General features: G+C 34.5%; 2 protein-coding genes and 1 long non-coding RNA gene across 10 annotated transcripts in view; 1 reads left to right on the top strand and 2 right to left on the bottom strand.

Moving 5' to 3' along the window:
- The window catches only part of FAM81B (family with sequence similarity 81 member B), an 85,017-nt gene extending 80,603 nt beyond the window's left edge, over positions 1 to 4,414 (top strand). For all 4 annotated transcript variants that reach the window (XM_074282063.1, XM_074282064.1, XM_074282065.1 and 1 more), the window contains exons 8-9: positions 1,339 to 1,534; positions 4,121 to 4,414. In XM_074282063.1, the coding sequence (XP_074138164.1) occupies positions 1,339 to 1,534; positions 4,121 to 4,254 (330 nt within the window). In that variant the 3' untranslated portion in view covers positions 4,255 to 4,414. The remainder of the gene's footprint in view (positions 1 to 1,338; positions 1,535 to 4,120) is intronic.
- Positions 4,415 to 5,772: 1,358 nt separating this feature from the next.
- Positions 5,773 to 10,501, bottom strand: LOC141550934 (uncharacterized). Its single transcript, XR_012484702.1, has 3 exons — positions 10,404 to 10,501; positions 9,908 to 9,987; positions 5,773 to 5,852 (listed from the first exon to the last, which is right to left on the bottom strand). It is a non-coding gene; the product is annotated as an uncharacterized LOC141550934 (long non-coding RNA).
- Positions 10,502 to 17,730: 7,229 nt separating this feature from the next.
- Positions 17,731 to 17,866, bottom strand: part of SKIC3 (SKI3 subunit of superkiller complex) — a 114,030-nt gene continuing 113,894 nt past the window's right edge. For all 5 annotated transcript variants that reach the window (XM_074282038.1, XM_074282040.1, XM_074282039.1 and 2 more), the window contains one exon: positions 17,731 to 17,866. This exon is cut by the window's right edge and continues 1,414 nt beyond it. The gene's annotated coding sequence lies outside the window, so the exon portion shown is untranslated.

The following is a 17,866-nucleotide window of genomic DNA, read 5'->3' as shown; positions in this document are numbered from 1 at the left end:
ACTCTTGTTAGCTCTATTCTAACAAGAGTCATTAATCTCAGTATTAACAACCTCAATACTAAATCAAAAGGTTGTCTCAATGTCACCTAATTCAATCTGTTCTATTTTTTTCTCTATATTGTCCTACCATAGAGAATCTATGGTATTACTGAGCAACAATATTGCCTAAGAGAATTCAGGACTCACTAAATAGTCTTAATCTTCTTTTGTACATGCTATGAAACATATGCTGTTTTAATTAGCAAGACCCTCACATCTTATGTGGATGACAGGATTTGGAGTTAGAGAGGACTTTTATAGATTATCTTTGTTCTCATTATACAAATGAAAAACTGAGACCAGGTAGCAACTAAAAGAACCAGAGATTTGAACTGAAGTCTTGCAATTGTTCTTTATGGGGCAACTAGGAAGTACAATGTAAAGTATATCAAGTCTGGAGTTAGGAAAATATATCAATCATTTATTAGTTTCATAATTCTAGGCAAGTCACTTAACGCTGTTTGCCTCTATTTGTTCATCTGTGAAATGATAATAGTATTAGCACCTACCTCCCAGAATTTTTATGAGGATTAAATGAAATAATAAGTATAAATGCTTAGTACATAGTAAGCTCTATACAAATGCTATTTATATTCATTCTATTTTTTTTTCTGAACACCACGCTGCTTCTGTTTCCTTCCAACAAATCACAGAGGAAGAAGAGACTGAGTACTTTCTCCTCCATATAGACTGAACTTTGAATTATCTAAACTAGCTCTGGATATCCTTTGCATCTGGGTACAGCAAGTAGCTGAGACTCTAATTACCTGCCAGTGTTTTAGCACCACCTAGAGACAGAAGACATTAGCAAAGGGACTTTACAAGACTTTCAGTTGTCTTGTCAACCACTTTAAGTAAAAGTCTGCTTCATTTAGCCTCCAAAACCCAAGTGCATTTAAGAAAAATTGTATCTTCACTATGCCCTTTCAGTATAGATAGTAAACATACACACACACACACACACACACACACACACACACACACACACCAGAAATGAGGAGTTCTCATACTATTTCCCAGGTTGTTGTAAGGACCAATGAGATAATAAAAGTAAAGTTTTGTTGTTGTTGTTTTTTAGCAAGCCTTAACATGTTATGTAAATACTAGTGATTATATTATTGTTAATAATAATAATAATAATAATTTCCAAGGCAAAAGGATTTGGTTGAAATTAATGCTTTCAGAAAAATATTGACTTACAGTGAATAAATTTTGCACAGCATCTTTGGTTAAATACAGTTTCTTGCAGAATGTTTTGTTTTTTTGTTTTTTTTTTTTTTTTGCTGTGTCTTATAATAGGAAGAAACAAAAAACAAATTGGAAAGAAAAGTGCAGGAATTAATAATGAAATCAGAAGAGTTACTAAACCCACAGAGATTTGAAGTAGAATTGAACAAAGTAAAGTTTGCAGAAAACAAGTTGTACAAAAGGATGAATCGAATGGAAAAGCAGATATGGGAAGAGCTAAACAAAATCCAAAATGAGTACCAATCAGGTGAGCATTACTTATGCATTAATTGAAAATCTGAGACATGGGTAGCACAAATCATTAAGATGGATATTCAAGGCATTTTCTTTATTTGAGTAAAGTAGCTACTCAGTTACAAACAGCATTATTTTTATAAATCAAACAACCCCTAAAACTTAAATTTAAAAAAATTAACAAATTTTAAAAATCCAAATTTAAACAAAACACCAGTTTTTTTAAGGCATTAGGGTGGCCATAGGTTCTCTCAGGACCCCTAAGAAAACCTACCTCAGTCACAGAAATGCTCCCTATTTTCAGCTAACTTTTCTAAAAAATGATTTCCTCTTTTCTTATACCTTCAAAAAGGATACAGCCTCTAGCTCAAAATCAATGAACCTGCAATCTTGTCATACCACTGGGTATGAGGTTTCTGAATTAACCTCCTATATTCAGAATTGGTCACATTACTAAAACTATACCCTTAAAAGTTGCTCTAAATTTTCTAAGATCATAGAATTATTAAAGCTGGAAGGGGCCTTAAAAAGCATCAAATATTGACTTGTTTGTATATCGGGAAAATGGGACATTTAATCTAATGCCATTTCCTGTTAAACTGCAGATCATGAGTCTGCTTGTGGTATGACATTAACAGTCACATCCTTTTTCTGGGTGAGGGGAAAGGGCAAAGGGATGGCAGAGACATAAGGGAGAGAAGGAGGAAGGAAAGAAATGAACCAGTAAGTCCAGTGGAATGACAGATTTTTCTACCTAAAAGGTTAATGGTATTGAGTCAAGCTGGGAAAACATCAAAGAGGATTAATTTGAAAGGGTCCTCTAACTTTAGCAAAGGAAGAGCATCAGATTGGTGCTGAGCAGCAGCCATCTGTCTCTAATTTGTGATACTAAATGTATCTCTATCAATCAATCTAAATCCTTTAAGAAGTAAAGAATTAGTAACTCCTACTTACATTCCTATATGAATTCTATCATCTGCTAACTTTAAATTAAATTTTATTCATGAGCTTTTATTTTCTTTATCTCCTACCTTGCTGGAGATGGGGGGAAGGGAAAAAGAAAATCCTTGTAGCAAATACACATAATCAGGTAAAAATCACCTATGCTGTCTAACATTGACATCACTTTTTCTGGAGGAGGAAAAATCTTGATGTCAAAATTGTTTCTTTTAGATGTTTCTGGTACAAAGACTGTTGCCTGAACACCTGAACCCAAACCCAAACAAAGTAACTAGTTTTTAAGCTTGGAATAGTGCCCTGGTTTTAAATTAAATATCTTTTATGCCATCTCTTTCATCTGCTTTAACCCCTAGGCTTGAATGCAGTGATTTTTTTCTACCCACCAGAATGCAACCATGGGTAAAACACCATCTGTCTGGGTTTGTGCTTCTCTTATAAGATACCATTTTAAAAAAAAAGAAAGAAAGAAAGAAAGAAAAAAGGAGGGGGGTTTGAACCCTACCCCACTGTCTACTGTTGCCTCAGTCCTAAGGCTTGATCTCTGCTTAAGTTCCATCCTAATGGTTACTTAGAAAAGCTTTTATTTTTTTTCCTCAACAGTATTTTATTTTTCCAATTACATGTAAAGATAGTTCTCAACATTCATTTTTGTAAGATTTTGAGTTCCAAATTTTTCCCCTTCTTCCTCTACTTCCCCCCTCCCCAAGACAGCAAACAATCTGATATTCCATATTAGTCATGATGTGAAAGAAAAATCAGAACAAAAGGGAAAAACCATGAGAAAGAAAAAGCATTATTATTCTTTGATCCACATTTTGTCTCCTCTGGACGCCAATGGCATTTTCTATCCTAAATCTATTAAAATTTGCTTGGATCACTGTATTACTGAGAAGAGCTAATTCTATCAGAGTTGACCATCACAAAATCTTCTTGTTACTATGTACAAAATATTCTCCTGGTTCTGCTCACTTTACTCAACATCTGTTAATGTAAGTTAAAGAAAAGTTTTTAAACCTAATCTGGCTTCCTCAGATAAGGTCTTCAAATTTGTACTGATTCTAGTACAAGAGAAAATTCACAAGGCTATAGAGTTAGAACTGGATAGGATATCAAAAGCCGTATAGTCTATCTAGTCTCTTTGTTTTAATGTTAAGGAAAGTAAAATCCATAGAGGGTGTGGTATCCAAGCAGAGCCAGAATTTAACCTAGCTCCTCTAACTCCAAGTCCAGCACCCTTTCCACTGCATTGACACCTTATCTGAACCACATTTGTACTGATTGCCTATGCTTGTTGGCCTGCAAATATTGACAGATGGAAAATCAATGTTTGCAATAGACATTAAAATATTCAGCTGTTTCCTTTGGTAATATTTGAATGAACAGAATTGAATTAAATTTTCACAGCCTAGTTAGATGTGACTTGGAGCACTGTTGATCTAAAACATCTCCTTGAAACACAAGAAGATGGATTGCCAGACCTTTTTAGACAGACCTTAATGGAATTTAGCATGCTTTGAATGCAACAGTGATCTTGATAGCAGAATGGCTGATTAGAAGACTTTGTTTAAAAAAATATAGAGAGAGAGAAGAAAACTGTTCCAAGGCATGGTTTAAATTAAACTTACCTGTTCTCATACAGGATTTCAGTCGATTCGTGAATCTCTTGAATCCCTCCAACAAATACAGACAACAAAGATCCAGTTAGAGAAATATAAATTCCGGAAAGACATAAACAAGTTGCATCGCAAGATAGTGGAACTTCAAGAAATGTAAATCCTGTCTCCATCATCTTCTTTGTTTTTTCCTATGCATGGAGTTTACTGATTTGCTGAAGAGCTGTAGCCAGGAGTGCAATATCTGAATCCTGCTGCTTATATTCTATTTCAGTCTACACTTTTAAAAAGCTATAAAAGCCAATAAAGCAAGACAGAAAGAAGTAAATGTTTTTATTCATTTATTTTTTTAAAATGCATATACTCACAGATTTTAGAACTGGAAGGAGACCTGGAGGACATCTAATCCAATCTGTTTATTCTACAGATGAAAAAATTGAGGGCCCAAAGAGGGTAAAGGGTTTGTTAAAGGTCACATCTGTAGAAAGTCACCTAGTTCAGGTTCAAATCCAGTTGCCTCACTTTTAAATCTAACACTCTTTCCACTTCACCATATTGCCTCCAGTCATTAAAGATTGGCGGTTTACTTTTTTTTTTTTTTTTTTTTTTTTTTTTTTTTTAGCCCAGGTTTTATTTTTCCAGGAGTAAGAATTTTTTTTTACCATGAAACCACAAATTTCCCTGTTTCCACTAGGAATCAGTGCTTTCATATGCCTGTGCAAGTGGGAATTTATCTAGGAATAATGGATTTTTTTTTTTTTTTTTGGTTTATGTTCTTTTCTGATGTACACTCTCTCCTCCCCAACTCTACCTTTCTAATACCTCTGTGTCTTTCAAAGACCAGCTCATTTATCACTCCTTCATGCTCCTCTCCACTAGAAAGTATCTCCACTATCACCTCTGAAAACTTTGTATGTCTCTTAATGCACTTTCATATTACATTCTATAATATAGTTATTCATATCCATGCCTCAACATAGGTGGTGCAGTGGATAGAGAGCTAGACCTGGAATTAGGAAGATCTTAAGTTCAAGTCTGATTTCAAATACTGATTGTATGACTAATTAAGTCACTTAACCATTATTTGCCTCAGTTTACTCAACTGTAAAATGGAGATAATGATAGCACCTACCTCATAGGATTATTGTGAGAATCAAATAAATTTATATTTGTAAAGTGCTTAGCACAGTGCCTGGCAAATAGTAGTCACTAAATAAATGCTTCTTTCCTTCTTTCCAACCTTTACGAGATTTGTAAGCTCCATGAGAGCAACAACCATGCCTTCTTATTGTTTGTGTTCTTGACAGTTCCTAACACAGTATATTGTATATAGAGTATTTTATAGAGTGTTCAATAAATGTCCACTGGATGAATGTAATTTTTTTATTAAATAGTTTAATTAATGTATAGTTCTTATTGGAGTAAGAGTAATTAACTTCCTTAAATGTTCTTATATCTTCCATCTCATAAAAAAATTTGTTAATGTATGATATAAAATGTTTAGAAACATATTTTATTTAGACATAAAAATTCAGGAGTCTTCTGTAGAGTAATTATGTCTTCTCCACAAGCATTGAGATTAATTGGAAAGTAAAATTGTTTACCTGGAAGGAAACAAGGCAAGTAATGAAATGTGCCCAATTTCCTAATGATTGAACTCATTAAACAGGTTGCTAGGGCCCTCTTCAGACTTGTACAGGATGCCTTTCTTCATGGATCTTAAAAACCAAGAAAGAAAATATCTCTGATGTCTTCTCCCTTGAAAGAGAATAAAATTAGATTGAGTTTTTATGTTTCTTATAGAAATAAATTTCTGAGACTATTCCCATTTATGCATTTTTCAGTAGTCCCTTTTTTATTAATATAATTTCTGTGTGCCATTAAATTAAATCTGTTATCTATTTGAAGAGTCTGGCTATTCATTGCTTTCAGTTTTCTGTTGGAGAACTTAATATTGGAAATCATATGCACATAGAGGAAGTACTTTACTTTGACCAATGGCAAAACAGACTGTACAACAGCTTACATTAAGGTTTGTGCCCTTTGGAGGCCACATAATGGCATAACTATAACATGACCTCATTTCACTAATGGATGGCTCAAAAGACAAGACATGGAGCTAGTGGTAAAAGATGACAATGGACAGTATTTATTGCGTTTTCAGACTGTGTTTTTGGAGTGGTTTGGGGACCTTGTAATAGTTCAGAGAACAATGTAAGTTTGATCTAAAAGCTTTCTCAGAACAAGAAAACTCAGCACTGACTAGGTCATTGTAACAGAGGCTCCTTTGCAATATTCAGTCTGATTTGAGATACACAAGTAGGGAGGCAGGATTTATGTATCTCTACATAATTGCATAGATGTGGTCTACCCCCTAATACTCTATTCCAATGCAAATTTCCTATGGGGTTTTCTGTCTTTACTTATTTATACATAGATCCAAAAATATCTCAGTGAAATTGATTATTTTATAAAAGTATAATGTGGTCAGTCTCTCCCTGAAGATGTGACAAAATCAACATCTTACCACATTTAAATTATTGGCATTCTAAGCCTACTTAGGGTGCCTTCTCTGCTCCCACTCACTTACCTCACCATCTTCTCTGGGAACTATACCTTGCCACTTGGATCCATTCTCTTTCACTTAAGGGATATGTTACATAACCTTGAAATTTCCTCAAAGGTAACTGTGACCTATATGGATCACAGGTTACCCATATCACTGTAGGTAAGCCGTTCTGGATTGACATAACTCTGGAGATTTCTCAATAATTAATATTCTCTATGGCTTTGTGTTTAAATTTGTCTTGTTTCTAGGAGTATTTTGTTCATTTGCATGCCACCAGCTCCTAATGAACATAAAATATATTCTAACGTATGAAGAAGAGAAATGGAATTTATATTCATGGTGTTAGCATTATTTCCCAGGATCCTGTCATGTAGACTGAACTATCTTTTCTACCTCAAACTTTTTCTCCCAAAAAATATTGAAACCATCTTTGAAACTTGAAGTATTTGGCCCAGAGCACTAAGGCTTCACTGTTCAAACATCCTGGTTCAAATCAAAGCCAGTTCAAATACAGCAGAGAGAGCAGTCAGCTCCCCCCACAGGCTTCCTATAAGCAGACCAGAGAGGTCAAACCAGAGAGAGGAAGTCTTATCCACCTGAACTAGTGTTGTATCCTTGTTAAATATCCTTTCCAAGCTAAAGTTAAGTAAACGTTTTACTGTTGGCTATGAATGTCTCATTTTATTCCAATCTTAAACTTTCACTACTGAACCTAGACTACTACAACATCTGTAATTGAATATTTCAACCACCCTCCCCTAGTTCTCTCATTTCCTCCATTGCCCTGCACTTGTGCAAATTAAGCTAGTATTAGAGATTTTCCTTGAGATTTAGTAGGCTGAGACCATTGACATTTTTCTGAGCACCTGAGCACAAGATCACCAAGAGGATCCCCAAAGAGCTCTCTGATGCTCAGTGAGGGTATCATAATGAAGCAATGGAGCATCAGTCAGGTGAATCAACTCAAGTTATCCTCCATTTTTATCCTTATTGAATATCATACTGCTGTGGCTAAGTAAATCTCTTTGTTAACCATTGAATGATTTACTAATGTCTCTTTTCATTCCAATATTGGACCTAAATTACCAGGGTATTGACCTAAGCCAGACTGAATTGCTAATTAATTTATGAAATTATTGTGGTTAAGAGATTGGAACCACAAACTGGAGTCTCTCTGATCACTTCAGGCGCAAACCCAGCTCATTCTTTAGATACTTACCAGGAAAGATCATAGTAGCAGCAAACGGGAAATAATGCTTCAATCCTACTTTAATAGGCACAGAACATTCAAGAGACATAATTTCTGGATAATTTAATCACCTTCTTAATAATTCCAGAATTTTGATAATAGACTACCATTTGGTATTTTAGACCAAAGACCATCATGGCAGCAGACTTATGACTTATATGCCCAATGGAAAAGTTATATTGTTGAAGGTAACAATTTTGATTGGTTAATAGTTAATAAGAGAATTAATATTACAGTGAGGAGTTGAACCTATTCAAATGAACTTTGATTATGTCATTTACTTTGTCAACTAGAGCAGAATCATCCTCTAACCTATGAGGGGCTGAGGATATAGTATAGAGACAGGAAAGTCAAAAATCAAGCAGACATTTAATTTCAAATGAGGGAAATGGATTGCAAGCAAGAATACATGATCCTGGGGTGATACAGTGTTGTGCCATAGTTCCCTTTTATTGTCCTGCCTCAGTTTCCCTAAATTGTACTGCCTCAGTTTCCCTCAATTGTTCTGCCTCAGTCCCCCTAGTTGCAACACACCCCACCTTCTTGACCATTAGTACTTATGCCTTGGGCCCATGGCACTGTGATAAAGGATCTTCCTATCAACACATGCCTAAAACAGTTTAAAAACAGCACAGGAAGGAACTCTAGAATCTTTGTGGCAACCACTGAGATGTTTTTCCCTTCTTCATGGTATTGAATGGCAATTAGCCTCTCAGTATTTCCTCCACTAATTCATTTCATCTTTAGTTCAATTTAAAGGAAAAATTGCAAATTTGCAGGATTTGCAAATATCTGAGTCCAAAGAGGTCCAAAATAAAACATTTGAGAAGAAAAATACTTTGACTTGAAACAAACCTGGAAAGGGACAAAATCATCAGAGGGGATGACGAGAGAGAAATAATAGATTCCTCCTCAAGGAAATGTCAACTCATCAATTTAAATGAACTCTTTGCCTTTGTCCCAAGGGAGGAAATCTAATGGTTCTAGAAACAATGTGATCATTGATATAGAGAGAGGAACTGATGCTAATGTCCACTTGGCATTATTTCCTGAATAAGTTTTGACCATTAAAACAAGCCAAAAAGCCCTTTCTGAAAGATGGGGTTAGCATTATCTAGCAAATGTTTATTTCCCAGGGAAGAGCACAGATTGTTCACAGCTTCTAATCTATATGAAATTATGTGAGAATTAGGAGATAGAATAAGTAGTAACTTTCATTATGTAATTTCAGGAGTATTACATGGGCTCTCAACTCCAACAAAACAGCTCTAATGAAAATCTACCATATATTTAATTCAACCTATTCATTTTTCTCCCAAGATGCTTAGAAGATTTAAAGGGTCCTTTCTTTATTCAAATGCAAATAATTCTGGGATTTACCACTTTAGTCATTTATCATCTCTTACTCTTGCAAGAATCATTTAGCTCTAGCACAAAAAACTTTTAGGAATCCCACTGGAACTAGGACAGGAAAAACTGTAGGAGAAGAGGAGAAGGAAGGCTAAAATCATTGGTAGGACCGGGTCCTGGAGATTAAAAACCAAACAGACAAAAAAAATCATTTGTAATTTTGCAAAGGATTTCCCTTGGCAAAACTATAAAATTCTCTGAAACAAATTGTTGTCAGATGGCTTTAGATATACATAGGACCCAAGTGATAATCTATCTTGACATTTAAAAAATTCAATTTAATTAACATTTATTTTTGCCCTTTAAGGTGTGAGGTGGCATTAGTAGTCCTCTCTTGGGCATTGTTTCTACAATTCAGAGAATGCTATCAGGTGGTGATGGTGGTATCTGGAAACAGCTGTGGGATAGTCCAATACACTAATTTCCTGTATGCAAAATTAAATCTCAAAAGGCAAACTTTCCCACTCCTTCATATTTTCAAAGAAAAAGATAGATTTTTTAATGAAAACAGCAAGGATTATTTGTTAAAACAAACAAACAAAAAAACCCCACAATAATAATAATAAGTAGTCACTGATTACCAACCTGCACTCAGAGGTCTTTTGGAAGTGATTCATACTGCTTTCAGGAGTTGGTTGTTGATCTTTCAGTGTGAGCATGTATACCTCAGAAATCAAGAATGTTATAAACCAGGTCTTAATTTACTGTTTTGTTTATTTTTTTCATTAAAAAAAGTGGACAAAATATTTTTAATGTAGATTAAACTCAAAAGTGTGTCTTTTTTTCAGACAGCCCCTTATTAAACATCTATCATCCTTTTCTAGACCCAAAGAAGAGATGTAAAAATGCCTTTCCTTCGTTTTCTTTGCTGGGACTAAAGTTAATATCAGACATGGAAAATGTGATAGTTTGCTGAGTTTACACATTTCTTTGTTACAAGAGATGGTTGGCTGAGGAGATAGGATATATTAAAAAATGAAGATAATGTAAAAAACACAGATAAATGACTATCACTAATCAACAGTTTAACATTTTAAAGAAAAACAACTTGAAGTTTATTAATGAGACATACAACACCTACATATAATTAATACTTGTCAGAAACTCCCCTGCTCACTGTTTGCAATCCCTCATTCTCGAGTCAGAGAACATTGTTTCCCATTTATTTTCACCTTTAAGTCCTAAGCTAAGGGAATGAAAACTGGCTTCCCTTGACAAGAATTGTCATTAAAACTCAAGGCTTGGGAAATTGAATTCCTGTTGGTTAAGAAGAGTTCCCAGAATTCCCTGGATCTAAGAACCTTAGAATTGACACAGGACAAAATATCTAACATTCAGGTTAATACCAAGGTCCTTGGACCCAGAGAGTTCTGGGAAATCTCACCTAAGTCTTGATTTTGAAAAGACTCAAAGTTTACTGGTGTGGGGCTGTATTCCAACTGGGAGTCGATCAACAACTAAGCATCAGCTAGAAATGATGAGGAACTTCAACTCAGCTAACAATTCCCTCCTAACTCTTCTCTAACCATTCAAGGAAGAAACAGATTTTCCCAATCACTAAATATGCTGAAGGCAAAATCACTAAGGCACATGGAGGCAGAAAGCTGCTGCTTTGTTTTTTTTCTCCCATAAGCCCTACAGAAATAGTCATAATTTGTAAAAACAAAAATACAAACAACAACAAGAAGTCTGCAAATAAAGTAGTGAATAAAAGCCAATAATTTCAGAGGTTTTGAAAATGCTTCCAATTCAAGTACCAAAATCTAACTTCTGAGGGAGGGAGGGAGGGAGGGATAAAAATCTCTCCCTAACTCTCCACTTGGAACACTTTATTACACAGGTATATTAGTAACATTTCTATAATAACATAGTACATGAATTCTTTTATGCTATGATTCAGTTGTCTTTGTGTCCAACTTTTCATGACCCTAAAAAATAACAAAGAATTCAGATAAACTTGGGAAGATTTATGAACTAGTGCAAAACAAGGTAAATACAATCAAATGATCAATTTATAGCGTGATCACAGTGTAAAAGAAAGCACTTACTATAGTTGATCAGTGCTTTAACTAATGATTTCAAAGGAGTAATGGTGAATCATGCTTTTATCCTCAGCTGATTTTTATTTGCTTGTATTTATTTATTCAATGTGTGAGTGTGTGTGAATTGAAATTTTTTTTCTCTGTTGGGTCATATATAGCAACACTGATAATTTATGTTGATTTACTTTATATTCTGCAACTTGCTAAATTTATTATTTTGGTCAATTTTAGTTCACTCTGTGAGGTTCTCTAATTAAACTATATCATCTTTTTTAAAAAATAAAGATATTTGTTTCTTCTTTGCCTGTACTTATTTCAATTTCTTTTTCTTGCCTTATTACTATACGTAGCACTTCTAGCACTATGTCAAATAGTAATAATAATATAATAGCCTTGCTTTCTCCCTGGTCCTATTAAAAAAGCCTGTAGCTAATTTTCATTATCTACAAACCTAGCTATTGGTTTTAGACAGATGCTACTAGTCAAATAAAAATGAAATTCCTGTGATTCTGTGCCTTTAAAAGAAAAAGAAAAATGGATACTGCTTTGTCAAAGGCTTTTTTAAAATATCTATTGATGTAATCATATAATTTTTGTTGTTCTTATTTATTGTGTAATAGTTTTCTTAAGATGGATTCTTAAGTTTTTAAGTTTTAAGATGGATTGTAGTTTTCTTAAGATGGATATCTTAAGATTAAGATAGTTAATGTGGTTTATTGTGTGATAGTTTTCTTAAGATGGAACCAGACCTGCATTCCTGATATAAATCCACACTGGCCATAGTATAATATTTGTGATATGTTATTGTGGTCTCCTTGATAATATTTCATTTTTAAAGTTTTGCATTTATATTCATTAGATATTGTTGTATAATTTTCTTTATCCTTGTGGCTCTCCCCGGTTTAGGTATCAACTATCTATTTTTCATAGAAATAGCTTTATGGAGTTCCATATTTTCCTATTTTTGCAAACAGCTTAATGTAATATTGGAATTAACTGTTCTTTGAATCAAACTCACATTTTAAAAACCAATTTTCTTCCAATTATGTAAAATGGTTACAAATCTTGAAACACCGTAATCTCCCAAGTTAAAGTTGGAGGGGACTCAAAAAACACTACATAGATGCATAGTGAGGATAAGCAGTCTATAGTTATGAATTCTATTTTAAAAGCAACTTTTAGGATATCATCCAGGAAATACATCATTGGAAAAGAGGTTAGATCAGTTATCTAGTTAATGAAATGGGCAACAAATGGGAATCCTCTAGTAGTACTTATAAAAAAATTTATAGTAAAATTTCTAGCATATTAAATGGGTTCCCATAGGATCTCAACATCAGAGGGAATCCTAACATCATCTGGTTTCTTACCTAATGCTTGAATCCTTTCTCCAGCATCTGACTTTTTTCCCAAAAGGTAGCTTTATTTAGGAGAGGTTACAGACAAAATGAAGAGATAAAATAGGCACCAAGAGTGGCAAAAATGAAATGGATTTGGGAGAACAATAGGGTTACCAAGGAAAGGAGTTTGAAAGAATCCATTGAAGATTATGCCATGAGTATGCCATTGACTGGCATCCTAAATTCACAGAGGAGTTTCTTAAACTAACCACAATTAGCTAGAGTAAAGAGAAAGATGCATTAAAGGGAAGACACTATGAGGGAGGGAGAAAGAGTACCTCATAGTAGGCTTAATCCTGGAAAAAATTTAGCAAAGATCATCATGAGCACATCTTTTATAGGGAAATCTGGGATTTCTCAGAAAAGGAAAGTATATACCAGGGAAGAATTTGGTGGCTCAGAGGAAAGGATCAGGCAGACAAGGGCTCAGATCTAAATATATGCTACTCAATATCTCAAAATTTGTTTAAAGATGTCCAGAGGAAGGGCAGTGAAGCAGTCTCAGACACAATGCTTCCTAGCTGGGTGATCAAATCACTTAACTCCAATTGCCTCAGCATTAAGAAAAAAAAAAAAAAAAAAAAAAAAAAAAAGATGCCTAGAGGTTTCAGGGATACACAATGGAAGCTGATGAGTTTCATCTTTACAAATCCTTACAAATAGCAGGATATTTCGGATTTGGATATGTCTAATAATAGTCTGATGGGTTTCTTCCTGGCAAAATAAATAAACTTAAAGTCCACATCATTCTCCACTCTTTGATTTGCTAGAGAAGTATGGGGGTGGAGGGAATCCCTAAACAGGATGGGATTTAGAAGACAATGCCAAAATTTTACAGGCTCTTTTGGGGCCAAATCCAGATACACTTGTTATACTTAACATATATAGCTGTCCCTGATGCATTGTTGGTGGAGTTGTGAAAGAATCCAACCATTCTGGAGAGCAATCTGGAATTATGCCCAAAAAGTTATCAAACTGTGCATACCCTTTGACCCAGCCATACTACTACTGGGCTTATACCCCAAGGAACTACTAAAGAAGGGAAAGGGACCTGTATGTGCCAAAATGTTTGTGGCAGCCCTTTTTGTAGTGGCTAGAAACTGGAAGATGAATGGATGTCCATCAATTGGAGAATGGTTGGGTAAACTATGGTATATGAATGTTATGGAATATTATTGTTCTATAAGAAATGACCAACAGGAGGAATACAGAGAGGCTTGGAGAGACTTACATCAACTGATGCTGAGTGAAACGAGCAGAACCAGAAGATCATTATACACTTCAACAATGATACTGTACGAGGATGTATGCTGATGGAAGTGGATATCTTCAACATAGAGAAGAGCTAATCCAATTCCAGTTGATTAATGATGGACAGAATCAGCTACATCCAGAAAAGGAACACTGGGAAATGAGTGTAAACTGTTATTTTTACCTTCTGAATCCAATTCTTCCTGTGCAACAAAAAATTCGGTTCTACACACATATATTGTATCTAGAATATACTGTAATATATTTAACATATATAAGACTGCCTGCCATCTGGGGGAGGGGGTTGGAGGAGGAAGGGAAAAAATCTGAATAGAAGTGCAAGGGATAATGTTGTAAAAAATTACCCATGCATATGTATTGTCAAAAAAATGTTATAATTATAAAATAAAATAAAAATTAAATTATTTAAAAAAAAAAAAAAAACATATATAGCTGTCCGGAATGTGGAGTGAAATATTTTGGCCTATGGGGAGAGGCCAAAATTTGGTGACATCACAGGGGTACAAAATTATCCCCGATATATAATCCATCCTCCAATAATCAGGAACTCATTATCCACTTATGTGGATAGGGCTTAATCCCTTCTATTTCTGAACAACCTTAGTTAAGACATATTTCCTTATATTGAATTCAGATCTGTCTATGCAATTTCCCAACACTGCTCCAGTTTTGGGGCCAAGTAGGATAAATCTAATCTCTCTTCCCATAACTTAAGGGTACAACTTAAATATTTCAATCAATCATGTTCCTCCTAAATTCCTTTTGAGATTGTGTCCCCATTCAGTTTCTTCAACCACTTCTTATATGGTATGTTTTCAAATCTCTTTACCATCCTGATCACTAAGGATATTGAATAACTGGGCCTAGTATATCACTGCATTTTAAAGTACAGAATCAAAATTCACAATGGATCCCACTAGAAGACAGAAATAGGGAGTGCTCATTCATTCAGGGTCAATGGGGCTAAATAGGTACTTCCCTTGAAAGCAAATTCCACTTGCAAGCTAATTCTGCTTCTGAGTCCATTATGCCATCTTTCCTTCTCTACCCCTGCTAACTCAATTTTGAGTTTAATGGGTATGTCAATTCTATGTTTTATTTAATACAGTATGACTTTAAAGAGAGTTAATTTTAAACAAGGTGCCTATCCCATTGTAGTGCTGATAATATGCTCTTAAGTGGTAAACTAAGAATATTGGATTAGTCATCAAGAGAATGAATGTTTTTATCATATTCTAAGGCAAAGTGTTTTTCTGAAAGATTGGTTTCTCACTATTTCTAGGGGCAATTCAGAATAATTTTGTGAATTTATGTCATAAACCAGTTCTCTAAATGTGGGGAAGAATCCTGATATAATGAACTTTGATTATTGATCAGGACAATAAAAAAACATGACATGCAAGTTTTCTTGGCAGCTACAAGTTACATAAAAATACATCATAGTACGTTCATGTTAAAACAAAAACTTTGAGATAACTGGATTTAAAGTAGAAAGGGATCTCTACTAGAGATCATTGGATCTATGCTGCTCACTCTACAGACAAGGAAAAAAAAAAAAGCCTCAGGGAGCTCACAGGAAATATGTAAAGCAGGGATTCCAATGTAGGTTCTTCAATCAAACCCAGAATTCAGCCACTGTGATGTACTACTCTTGGCCTACTTCACTTCCTACCAAATTTGCCAAAAAGAGCAATGGACTCTATGTTCTAAAGGACAAGATGTTTAAAAAAAAAAAAAAAAGTGAATGGGGCAAAGGTTTTATACCTTCGATATATATATGCATATATATATATATGCATATATATATATATATATATATATATATATATATATATATGCTTTTAGAGATATAAAGCTGTCAACTCATGAATTTTTTTCTACTTGAGGATCCCCTAAAGGCAAGAAACCAATTATGAAAGTCTAATTAACATCAAGTTTAGGAAGGAAGATACACTTTCCAAAGGACATTACACCAGGATCAAGGATCCAGACTTAGTAAGGGACCTCAGTGTTCATTTAGAGCAAAGTTTCTTAACTATGGAGTGCAACCGAATGTGGGGATTTTAAATTATAATTTATTATCAGTAAATGTTTTATTTATGTACCTATATACCCAAGGTTGCATAAAAATTTCTTATGCAAAAAGGAAAAAAATTTAAGAAGCCCTGATCTAGACGAATTTCCTTATTTTACAAATGAAATCTAGATCCGGAGAAGTTGTGATTTGCCCGTACTCATATAGATAGCATCAGAAAAAAAGATCTGAACCCAGATCTTGATGTTGTGACATAGTTCTCTTTTAATTGTCCTGACTTTCCCTAATTGGTTCTGCCTTAGTTTCCCAGAATTATATCTCCATTGTCCTGAGTTAGTATGAAAACTCCACCTTTTTCCTATCCATTAGGGCCACACAACCCCCTCTAAACATTCCAAAAGATAAGACTATCTCAGATACCTAATTGACATCTTTGTGTTTGTTCAGACATTCTGACTATGGCCCTAGTAAGAATTTATAATTTTTCCCCCCATCCTGCTAGAACCAAATTTATGGTCCTGAAACTTCCCACTCTTTCCTTCCTGCCTTTGTTTCTCTTCTTACTAGAGTCCTATTAAAAGAAACCTGGGATTCTCACATTCACCACTGGATACTTTGAGACAAGAGTCCTCAGTCAATCAATTAAACTCTCCAATAAATAAAATATTAAAACTCTCTAATCTCTACCTTGCTTCTGTTTCTCAGGCATTACATTGATTCCAGAGCTAATTGTCTTGTCAATGTGCAAAATTACTATACCACTTTGCTTTATTTCATTTGATCCAAACAACCTTTTATAGATTAAAGTATTATCTCTATTATAAAACTGAGAAAGCAGTTCTCAGGGAAATTAAGTGAATTATCCAGTCACAACTGGTATGAAGTAGGACTTGAAGCAAGTCTCCTGTCCCGGCACTGGTTCAGTCAATTTTCCACTATTTCTGGAAGAGGAGGTAATCCCAGAGAAAATAGACATGTCATCAGGTTCAATATTAAAATGGTACATCCTGATGTGCTTTAGTTTACAGTGTCTTCACATCCATAATCTCATTCCTCCCTCTAGTGGCTGCCATAGAGATACCAGTTTTAAGGAATAACATGCTGCTCAGGGGTTGAAAAGTAAGTCAACAGGTAGGGTAAGGGAAACCAGAACCTTGCATATTCTGAGAATAGCAATGCCTGTCTTGGACCTTGCAAGGTAAAATATTTTCTAATTGTCTTAATGTAAAGATTTTTTTTTTCCCACAGCATATAAGCTCCTTGACTTTTTTTATCTTTTGTTTATATCACCAGCACCTACCTCACTGCAAGATGATTAATACAACATTGAAAAGAACCTCAAGCCAGTTTTATATTATTTTCTTCCTTCCTTGGATTGGATCTGTTTTAATTAAGTATCAACTTTCTGGAAAGCACTTTTATTGAGCCAGGAAAAAGTGGATAAGTAGGATGGAGGCAATTCATACAAAGATCTCCTTTCCAGCTTTAGATCTATGATGCCATACTGACCCTTACTACGCTATCAAGTCAGAAACTCTGAATCCAAAACTTGCTTCTGTTTTCTACTACCAGTCAAAGGCTTAGGAAAGGCCTGTTTTTTCATTTCATAAAATGAGGGAATTGAATTAGTTTAAAATTTCATTTCAATTCTCAGTCTTATTTTGTAACATTCCAAATATTTTTATTAGAAAATTTTCCAACATTTAGAGCAAAATATGAGTTTAGAGGGATCTCAGCATTTTGAATCACTAATATCCTTTCAGATTCTTAAAAAAAAAGAGCTTAAAGGAACTTG

This window comes from Sminthopsis crassicaudata, chromosome 1, assembly GCF_048593235.1.
Source record: "Sminthopsis crassicaudata isolate SCR6 chromosome 1, ASM4859323v1, whole genome shotgun sequence".
In the NCBI taxonomy this organism is placed as follows: domain Eukaryota; kingdom Metazoa; phylum Chordata; class Mammalia; order Dasyuromorphia; family Dasyuridae; genus Sminthopsis; species Sminthopsis crassicaudata.
The sequence above is the reverse complement of the archived record's forward strand: the minus strand, read 5'-3'. Positions and strand labels throughout refer to the sequence as shown.